The following is an 11,079-nucleotide window of genomic DNA, read 5'->3' as shown; positions in this document are numbered from 1 at the left end:
AGAGATGTACCTACAGAGAAAAGCATACAAACATTGGTTAGTGATTTGAGCAAGACTGATGCTTATGTAGCAGCTTTCTACTCAGTTGCTACTGCAGATCTCATTCATGTAATCGTACATATTCATTCAGCACTTTTATCTATACCTAAGTGCTTTCCAACATTTGCACCCGCACTTACATGGATGCTTTGGGAGCAACCTGGGATTCAGTATCTTGCTGGAAGATATTCAGCGTGCCAACCGGAGGAGTCAGTTGATCCACAAATCATCCAATCAGTAGGCAGCCCACTGTACCACCTGAGCCGCAGCTGCCCCAGTTTTGTTGGCTTGATCGTGACAGCATTCAAAGGCCTTAGGTGAAGCATTTTAAAGATGCCAAAATAGAGCACTGGACATGACAACAGCAAGAGTGAAAGTGAAGTTTTAGAAGATGGGAGTGAGAGCTGTGTGGTCTAGAGACTGCGGCATTGACGAAGAGACGGGAAGCTGTGATGAGATGTTAAGAAGAGCTTTTCACTGGGACTGACCAGGATGGAAAAGAGTAAATCAAAGGGAAACTTTAGCTGAGATGGTTTGAGCAAGTGCAGAGAATGGATAATGGATATATTGGATATATCCTGGCTGAGCATGGAGCTGCCAGCCAGGAGGAAAATAGGAAGATCGCAGAGAAGATTTATGGATGTAAGGGAAGGAGAACACGCAGAGGGTTGAGACGACAGGGGTCGGGTGAGATTAAGGAAGGTGATCTGACCTTGCAACCCCTAAAAGAACAGCAAAAAGAACTTTCTCTCTTTCTTTTTAACTTTCCTCTTGATGGGCAGGGGGATAATTAGAGACCTCTGATATGTAGGCAGCCTGAAATCAAACAGCACTGAAATAGGTGATCAATACAAACATGTACGTCATTTCTTTCTTTCTTGACCAGTAGGTGGCACTAAAGCTCTATCATGGAAATATGATCCTATTACAGTGTGCCTCGGCAATCCTTTGTTGCCATGTCCTTCTATAAACGTGAATTCGCTTTTACAGCGTGCCATTTGTATTTGCTGCAGACAGCTTCACTGGGCAACTTCAGCATATTTATGTCCTTGGAAGTTCGTATTGCATGATTTAAACTTTTGTTTGTCCGTTTCATGAACATTGTTTTATAGTATAATACAGTCCTATACAATAAAACACACAGTTAATTTTATGGTATATTTGTGATTTGCAAATTACGAAAAGATACGACGATTGTGAGTGATCACGTGGATGTGGTTACACTTATGTTCAGAAAGTCATTTTAATGTTGACAGTTCTTGGTTTTCTCGCGATATCTGGCAACCCAAAAGCAGCCTTTCACCCCTGAGCTCGTCCAAAAACAGACTAGAGGACTCTTATCGCCCGCGGAAATGTTCAAAACAGAGAAACTAAGAGCTGTGGTCAATGAACGACTGCAGGCGGCTGCCGAGGAAATATTCAACCTCTTTGAAGAAGCTATAAGAGACTATGAGAAGGAAGTGCTCTGTTCAAAGCAGGAGGTCGAGCAACAACGGCGAAGCCTGGCCGGGTGGAAAGGTAACGGCAGGACAACCCTGAAGCTGCATGGACACTTTGTAGCATCTGTTAAGCTCAGCCAGTGTTCAGTCTTAGGAAACATCTAGTAAACAGTTTACAGAAGCCAGCAAATAGCGCCATTTTGCATCCCTGAAAGAGGGAGGGGGATGCAAAATGGCTGTCAAATGAATAAAAATGAACCACAAGTGGATTTCCTGCATATCTTAACCAAGATTTAGGTTTAAATTTCAGCGCTTTTCATCTCTCGGCTTCCTTGTTTAAAATAATTTGTGTGGTAGCTAGCTTAAAGAATGGAAAAATGAAAAAATAAGCTTTTTCTTTTTTTCATTTTTAAAGATATTATTATGAAATGAACCTGTTCCAAGTCCAGAATATGCTTCACAATAGTGTTCGGTGCTTGGAGACAGCTGATTAGTAGCCACTCTTTTTCCTATAGTGCTCATTGGTTCATTAATTAAACAAATAGTGACTGTACAGAGTAATATCTGGTCATATTATAGTTTCAAACCTCAGTATCAAAAAGGAATTTGACTGTTTTAAGCCTGGTTTATGTATCTGCATCTTTACAGCTGGGCTCACCTGTCAATTAAAGTGCCACATCAACAACAGAGTATCTTAATAATCTAAAGACAAAATCCACTGTACCAACAGTAGGCTATTTATAGCATCTTTATATCCTAGCACAGGTAAAGGATTTGGTCTCTATAGCCAGTTTACCCCTTCAGAACATTCACTACTGTCATGGATTTTTGATAACTCATCTATTTAGTAGGGGTTCAACGATACACAAAATTCATGGTTCGGTTCGGTTCGATACTTTGGTGTCACAGTTCGATATTTTTTCGATACAAAAAAAATGTTCATGCCTTTTTAATTTGTCATTTATTAAAATTATAAATATATATTTTAACTCAAAAGTACAGTTTTTAAATTTAATGTTGCTGAAACAAAAGTAATTTAAAAAATAAATATATCTCAGGGCTCTCAAAATTTCAAAATCCCTGGTAGCCCTTCGGACAGGGACTCTTCAGTTTTTGGTAGCCCAAAATAAATGTAAGTAGCCCAAATAAAAAAGAGAGCAATTTTTTGATTGATGTTTTGTTTCCTGTTTTGTTTCCTTTACAATATTATACATTAAAGTATAATATTGTAAAGGAAACAAAACATTAATCAAAAAATTGTTGAAAAACAAATTACAACATTGTATAAAAATTACAATCATCAACTCAAATACTTGGTTCTAATTGAACAGAAATTTCTATGAACTTGTAAGAACTGTGTAGGACATGAATCAGTCTGTGTCAGATCCTGAATTTGAAATTTCCACTGAAGTCACGGGTAAGAGACAAGTGGAACCAAGATCTAGGCCATTTGCTTTTTGAAGTTTGCAAAGACTGCTAAATTTTGCCAGTGGTAGTTCACTCTTTGCAACATAGTACGCTGTTCTAAACAGATTTTTCAGGTTTATTTTTAGTATGTTATTTCCAATTGGTGTTTGTTCTGGGAAAGATATTGCAGACTGAGCAATAATGCATTTCTTGCATTTCTCATGGGTTCTAATGGGGGCCTTTCTTAAAATGACTGGTCCCAGTAACAAAGGCGCTTGTCGACTCAGAAATCGAGAGAAAACCAACAACACACCCGGCAGAACATTATGTTATTTACACGGGTGCACATAAGTGGTCCGCATGTGCTCATTCGCTGTCAAAATAAAAGACGCGCACCAGATAAGAAGTTGCAATGCGCATTTGCGTCCATATAAAAAGCACTGTTTTTGTCCGCTAGAGTGGGATTTTCACGGCACATTCCGCACCACATCTCTGTGCGTTCATCATTTGTTTAAAGCCAGCTCACCTCCTGCAACCACTTTTCCGAGAATACGCGCTTCTTTTGTGGTTCGGACTCCTTCTGACATTTCTTTGGAGGTGGGGGAACACCAAAGTAATTGCTTAAAGGAGCTTCTTCGACATCTTTAAGAGTTTTAAACAAATGTCTGTTCTCCTCCAGAAAATCTTATGTATGCAAACACGCGTTGCAACTTCATATCTTGTGCGCGTTTTTTTTTTTTTGTTTGTTTGTTTTTTGACAGCGAATGCACACCTGCGGACCACTTATGTGCAGCCCCGGTTATATAGCTCGTCATATTGCAGCCACAGAAATTCTTTTGTCCATGAAACCATAAAGCTGCACTTTCTTTTTGCCTTATAGTCTGATTTGTCATAACTTTTCCGTTTTGTGGTAAGCTTTTCTTTGGCTGTCACTTCTTCACCCTGACCTGTCTTATTTGGCTCGGCAGAACTAAAATATATATCCTGCTGCTTTTACACACACACACACATAACGGTCAGTGATTCTCTGCGCGATCAACCTCTCATATGTTTAAGCTTGCTGCGGGAGATTTCACTTGTCATGTTTGCATAGTAAGCTAATGATTGATAAGACGGTGTCAGAGGAATTGGTGCGCAAATTATCATCACTCACCAATCAGTGCTGTCGCTCTCTATACACAGTTCGCGCGATTGCAAAGTGAAAGCAAAAAACAAGCGCAAATTCAAACGCGATTTCAATATGTCACATATTGACAGTGGCTCACCGATGCCAATGACATAATTACCCAGCTACATTTCCGAAAGAATGCAAAAGCATTGACATATATTTTTCCTTCCTACAATAGGCCAACGGGCAGGGCAGAGATAGATTTTGGTAGCCCGACTGGAAAAATCGCTAGCCCTGGGACGTCGTGCTAGCGATTTTGCAAGCCCTGTATCCGATTGAGGAATCACTCATCTTTGGAAAAGAGAGTTTATTACAGAGAAATGGCTCTTTCCAAAATAAAAGCTATACTATACGCTTCTTCTGGGCTATATTCTCAGCAGCATATTGTAGCGGGTCAGGGCTGTTCGGGGTTCTGTTTGTACAGTTATGTTTTGTTTATGTTGCCATAGTGACGGGTGACGCCCTCTCGCTGCGACGGTGTGTCCTTCCGGGGTCAGAGGGCACCCTGTGTGTTGTTGTTGTTGTTGCTGTGCGGTTGCCGCGCTGAGCAGTTAGCTAGCGGCAGTGTTCTTCTGCAGATGTCAATAAACGGCTGTGCTCCCTGGCTAGCTCACGGGAAGCAAGACCAAACGACACCTCCGTCTCCTCCTTGTCTGAGCTCGCCACAATATTAAACATATCAGGTCCCCATAAGGAGAATCATGTGCTAACTTCAATTCAATTCAATTTTATTTATATAGCGCCAAATCACAACAAAAGTCGCCTCAAGGCGCTTCATAACTAACGGCTGTCTAAATGACTCAGGTAAAGTTTGTAGCATGCATGCTTGTTGTTTTTGACTGCTTCCACTTGTCTTTGAACTAGGATGATGTCGGCGTAAATGTGCAGTCATATTCGTTGTGTTCCCACTAGTGCTGTCAGCGTTAATCTCGTTGAAATGACCTTAACGCCACAACACGGCAAATCTCCGTTAACGAGCTACCCCTGATCGCCCCGTGCGTGGGGCTAGACGGCCAACACGTTAACGAGCTAACTGCGCTAACACACTAGTTCCCACCCATGTAATTGAGCATTGCGTGGCACATCCAACATACTGTTTTACTTTAGTCCATGACGCGCTTACCTTCAGGGTCATACGTCACATGAAAACCAAAATAATTCCAAACGCCAGATCTGAATGAGGGTGGGGGAGGTTCAATTTGCCATGTTGCAAGGAGAGCTTAACTTCTGTCTCGCTAGCTTGCCCTGCGCTCTTCCTTCTGACGATGCTGTCTGTGTTGAATGCTCAGTGGATCTGCGCTCGACAGTGCAACCTAGGCGGAGTAGTCGAACGCAGATTCACTGAGCACTCAACACAGACAGCATCGTCAGAAGGAAAATTGATAAAATAAATTACAACTGTTGTATTGTTCGATACATATGCGTACCGAACCGAAAGCACTGTATCGAACGGTTCAATATCGATACGAGTATCGTTGCACCCCTACTATTTAGATATTATGGAGGCTAAAATGGAGGAGTGACAGGTGTGCAAACAGACCTGAACCAAACCTGTGATTGTGTTTATGCTGATCGTGCCTTTTGCAGCATTTTTTTTGGAATTATATATATCCTGCTGTGAGGTAAAGGCTGTCAACAATGTTTAATGGTCTTTAATTTAGTGCTGAAAAGCAGACTTTAGTGTCTTTGTATTGCATCCATACATTTTATGGATTCAGCTTGCTAACCAACTATGCTTTGCGTTAGTTGTTAACTTAGTACTCTGCTTTCTACTCTAAATAGTTTCATGCCTGGCTCCAAAAAAATCAACATGGTGGGGACACAAAAGTTCCCAGCTTCAATTGTCTCTAACTTAAGATGTCAGCTGAGGTTGGAGACAGTTTCTGAAATCGGGACAGAGCCCCATAGCTGTTTAGGAAAGAGTCATCTTCAAGTCTCAGCTCCTTCTCTGTGGCTCTGACTGTGTGAAAGACCTGCGTCTCCCTGCTCAGAGCCTCCAGCTTCTTTTTCATCATTCTCCTCTTATGCCCCACTGCTTCCCTGAGTGCAGCCAGCTTGGCATCTTCCTCTGTTTGGAACCGGTGAGGCTTTTTAAACTGCTTCTCGGTGTGGTGTGGTGTATTATTCTGAGGATCTGTTGAAGAGACACAGTGGCTGCTGATGGTTCAGGCAGAAGAGTCATGAGTTTTTCAGACTTTAGAGGGCCAGCAGTGCTAGCAGTCTAAGCCCAGGCGCCCACACCCTAATCTCTCCAGCCACAGCCTCTGACTGTTATGTAGGGATACAGAGGCATCCCCATGAAAGCCAAAAAACCTAATCTTTCCAGTGTGTTGTGGGTCCACCCCTTTGGTGCAGAGGAGCAGTTTCTCACAGGGATTATACTTTCCACCCCTGCGAGTAAACTCCAGCCCCAGTGACGTAAGCTTCGTCATTATGTAGTTAGCCCCAGAGTCCAAGGAACCAACCAGTGACTTATCTCACTCTACACCACAACAGCCAGATACATCATCACATTCATCATCATCATCAGTGCAGAAACCGTTCCAACCACCAGAGTTATTACAGTCCTGTATTTTCTAATTAGTTGTAATTTTTATTCTAATTTTGAGGTTTTTTAAGTCAGTTTCCAGAAGTTTCATTTTTAATAGTTTAAAAATGTTCAGTTTTAGTTTAGATTTTTTAGTTTCAGTGTTAGTTTTGTTCTTTTTTTATTATTATTGTATGGAGGGCATATGTCACAGGCAGGATTTAGGAAAATCAGGACATGTATTATAATAAAAACGCAGAACTTTTTTTGGAAGTAGTTGACTCTTAGGTCAGGTGCCACAGTCTCAAATCTAAACCACAGCTTTGTGCGCTCTCTGAAGTGATTGTTCAGTTTTTCACCTCTCTGCTGATCAAGCACCACATTCTCAGTTTCTCAGCTTTGCTAGTCAGCCAGACTCTGAGTCCTGGTGGTTCAAAGCTTTTTCATTCACATTTAACATATTTTTGTGCTCTTTTACTTAAGCTGTTTAGCTGGTATGTATGTTGTATACTTATATTGACAATAAATAAATAGTGAAATATGGAAGAATTGAAATGATTTCCCAATAAACATTTTGCAAAGAACAATGTAATCTGTTTGGTTCAGGAAGCCTCAGATAGAGAAAACTTCCAGTGAAACACAAGGACCTGTTTCCACCTTTCATCTTCACTACTGCATCCAAAACAATGAAACGTGACCCAGAAACCTGCAGTTCTAACACTGTAAAATAAAAACCTAATTGCAGTTTTGATATCACTGCATTTGAAAGTTTATTTACGGTATTTTTGTTTTATCCGAGCTTCATAATAAAGCAGAGTCTTTGCTTTCATATCAAAAACAAGAAATCATCAAGAGAATAAGTTCCAGTGCATCTGTTATTGTTTTATGCAAAAGAAGTAGTAAGATGTCTTTTTCAACAGCAGACTACACGTCATAATTTAAAAATTAAAAATCTGAGCTTTGTATTGTAGAGCTTTCTGCTTGATAAGGTGAAAACCTAAATCCATTTTCTGATATATGATGTTGTCTAGTCCCTCTGCAGTTCTCCGTCCAGGAAGATGGTGCTTGCTCTGAGCAGGATCACCCTGAGAAGAAGACAGACCTGTGTGAGGATGACCGAGAGCCCCGGATTAAAGAAGAACAGGAGGTAGAACTGTGGTCGGCTCCAGTGTGTGAAAAGCAGGAGGAGGCTGACACCAAAGACGCCATGTTTAATATAGTTTATGTGGAGAGAGGTGAGGATGGGAAGCATTCAGAAAATCTGGGCCAGACTGTCAGGAATGGTGAGGAAGATCACTCGCCCAGCTGCTCAGCTCGAACTGTTAAACAAAGCTGTGGCGCATCAGAGCCGACCAGCGAGTGTCCATCGAGTGAAATAAGTGATGATGAACAGCAAGACAGTGTAAAACGTCACTTGGGTGTAAACAGTAAGAGAGTAGAGAAATCTGGCGAAACAATAGAAAAACCTTACACCTGCAGCGTTTGCAGCAAGAATTTCAGGAATAAATCCATTCTGACTCGTCACATGAAAACGCACAGGGGAGAGAAACCCCACAGTTGCAGCGTGTGTGGCAAAAGCTTCATTCAGCGCTCATATTTACAGACTCACATGAACTCACACTCTGGACAGAAGCCGCACACGTGTAGCGTCTGCGGCAAGGGATTCACTCAGGTGGGAAACATGAACGCCCACATGCGTATCCACACAGGAGAGAAGCCTCACAGCTGTAACGACTGTGGTAAAAAATTTAGAGAGAAAGCCGACCTTATCAAGCACATGGTAATTCACACAGGTGAGAAACCCTACGGTTGCACCCTGTGCCATATTAAATTCAGTGCCCACTCGAATCTGACTCGCCACATGAAGACTCACTCAGGCGAGAGGCCGTACAGTTGCACGGCTTGTGGGAAAAGATTCATCCGACGCTCCCATCTAATTATTCATATGAACACTCACACAGGAAAGAATATCTAGACTTCAGAAATTACTTGCTCTTTTATATTTTTCTTAAATGAAAAAGATGAAACACAAATGTCATACTGAAAAGTTTCTTTGTGCTATTGTGGAAGAAGACATGAAGAAAGTTGTAATACTGTAGGTGATTTGGTAATGCTTCAGTTGCACGAGTCCAGAGACCAGCAGTGACCTCTACCAACCACCGCTGGTCAGTAAGCGAAAATGCATATCCCTGAAAGGTTTGCAAGTGGTTGCTGGCTGTTGCCAAATAAAATTGGTGGCAAAGAGATGCATGGTGCTGCACTAAAAATAACTTAGTTACTTTGGTCGCTAGAGGACCAAACCAGAAATGGAAAACATTCACTTTTAAAGCAAAAGTTGTGCCGTGCAGCTGCAGCCAACATGTTTCAGTGTTCCAGTTTGCACTTTTAGAGTACTTGGTGACTGCTGTTGACTTTACAAACAAAACAACTGTAATGTTTTATGCTTCTATTATGTAATAATTATGTTTTATTCCAGGCTTTCAGGAACAAATAAAATAATCATTCTAACACACTTTATAAATATTTCTGTATGCGTGTGTGTGTGTGTGTGTGTGTATATGTGTGTGTGTATATATATATATATATACAGTATATATATATATATATATATATATATATATATATATATATATATATACAGTGGCTTGCAAAAGTATTCGGCCCCCTTGAACTTTCCCACATTTTGTCACATTACAGCCACAAACATGAATCAGTTTTATTGGAATTCCACGTGAAAGACTAATACAAAGTGGTGTACACGTGAGAAGTGGAATGAAAATCATACATGATTCCAAACATTTTTTACAAATAAATAACTGAAAAGTGGGGTGTGTGTAATTATTCAGCCCCCTGAGTCAATACTTTGTAGAACCACCTTTTGCTGCAATTACAGCTGCCAGTCTTTTAGGGTTTGTCTCTACCAGCTTTGCACATCTAGAGACTGAAATCCTTGCCCATTCTTCTTTGCAAAACAGTTCCAGCTCAGTCAGATTAGATGGACAGCGTTTGTGAACAGCAGTTTTCAGATCTTGCCACAGATTCTGGATTGGATTTAGATCTGGACTTTGACTGGGCCATTCTAACACATGGATATGTTTTGTTTTAAACCATTCCATTGTTGCCCTGGCTTTATGTTTAGGGTTGTTGTCCTGCTGGAAGGTGAACCTCCGCCCCAGTCTCAAGTCTTTTGCAGACTCCAAGAGGTTTTCTTCCAAGATTGCCCTCTATTAGGCTCCATCCATCTTACCATCAACTCTGACCAGCTTCCCTGTCCCTGCTGAAGAGAAGCACCCCCAGAGCATGATGCTGCCACCACCATATTTGACAGTGGGGATGGTGTGTTCAGAGTGATGTGCAGTGTTAGTTTTCCGCCACACATAGCGTTTTGCATTTTGGCCAAAAAGTTCCATTTTGGTCTCTTTTGACCAGAGCACTTTCTTCCACATGTTTGCTGTGTCCCCCACATGGCTTGTGGCAAACTGCAAACGGGACTTCAGAGTCACCATGGGCCTCTTGGCTGCATTTCTGATCAGCGCTCTCCTTGTTCGGCCTGTGAATTTAGGTGGACGTCCTTGTCTTGGTAGGTTTGCAGTTGTGCCATACTCCTTCCATTTCTGAATGATCGCTTGAACAGTGCTCCGTGAGATGTTCAAGGCTTGGGCAATCTTTTTGTAGCCTAAGCCTGCTTTAAATTTCTCAATAACTTTATCCCTGACCTGTGAAGGACCAAAAAGCTCCAGAGAGTGATCCGTACAGCAGAACGCTGCTGCAGGATTGCTCTCCCCCCGCTTCAGGACACTTACACCAGGAGATGCCGGACTAGAGCAGCGCAGATACTGAAGGACCCGTCCCATCCTGGCAACAAACTGTTCCAACTTCTGCAATCTGGTAGAAGGTTCCGCATCTTCCGGGCAAGGACAGAGAGACTCAAGAGGAGCTTCTATCCCCAAGCCATCCGTGCCCTAAACACACACACCCGCCCGCTCACATCATCTCACATCATCTATAATTGACTGAGACAGGACTCTCTTCCAGACACTAAACCAAGGAACAATGTACATTTCAAATTCCTTTAATTTTAAACATGTTTATATTGTCTATCCTGTAAAATAGTCAGATGTCTATTCATATTAATGTACAGAATTCACCTGCTTGCTGCTACTACTGCACATTCACCCAATATATATATATATGTATATATATATATGTATATGTATATATATATATATGTATATATATATATATATATATATACATATATATGTATGTGTGTGTGCATATATATATATATATATATATATATATATATATATATTAGGGGTGCAACGATACACAAAATTCACGGTTCGGTTCGGTTCGATACTTTGGTGTCACGGTTCGATATTTTTTCGATACAAAAAAATGTTCATGCATTTTTAATTTGTCATTTATTAAAATTATAAATATATATTTTAACTCAAAAGTACAGTTTTTTAAATTTAAACCTCTAACCTTGTGCG

At 41.0% G+C, this 11,079-nt stretch overlaps 1 protein-coding gene across 1 annotated transcript; it reads left to right on the top strand.

Annotated features, from left to right (window-relative positions):
- Window positions 1-1,207: 1,207 nt before the first annotated feature.
- LOC120721581 (zinc finger protein OZF-like) lies at window positions 1,208-9,107 on the top strand. Its single transcript, XM_040011997.1, has 2 exons — window positions 1,208-1,557; window positions 7,612-9,107. The coding sequence occupies exons 1-2, from the start codon at window positions 1,392-1,394 to the stop codon at window positions 8,553-8,555; spliced, it is 1,110 nt and encodes a 369-aa protein (XP_039867931.1). The 5' UTR covers window positions 1,208-1,391; the 3' UTR covers window positions 8,556-9,107.
- The last annotated feature ends 1,972 nt before the right edge of the window (window positions 9,108-11,079 follow it).

Source organism: Simochromis diagramma, unplaced genomic scaffold, assembly GCF_900408965.1.
Source record: "Simochromis diagramma unplaced genomic scaffold, fSimDia1.1 OVJJ01000603.1, whole genome shotgun sequence".
Classification (NCBI taxonomy): domain Eukaryota; kingdom Metazoa; phylum Chordata; class Actinopteri; order Cichliformes; family Cichlidae; genus Simochromis; species Simochromis diagramma.
The sequence above is the reverse complement of the archived record's forward strand: the minus strand, read 5'-3'. Positions and strand labels throughout refer to the sequence as shown.

What these genes read in the sequence shown, in the direction of transcription:
- LOC120721581 (XM_040011997.1), top strand. Translation starts at nt 1,392, where the DNA reads ATGTTCAAAACAGAGAAACTAAGAGCTGTGGTCAATGAACGACTGCAG. An exon ending in AAGCCTGGCCGGGTGGAAAG is followed by an intron (nt 1,558 to 7,611) that starts GTAACGGCAGGA and finishes GATGTTGTCTAG; the next exon opens with TCCCTCTGCAGTTCTCCGTC.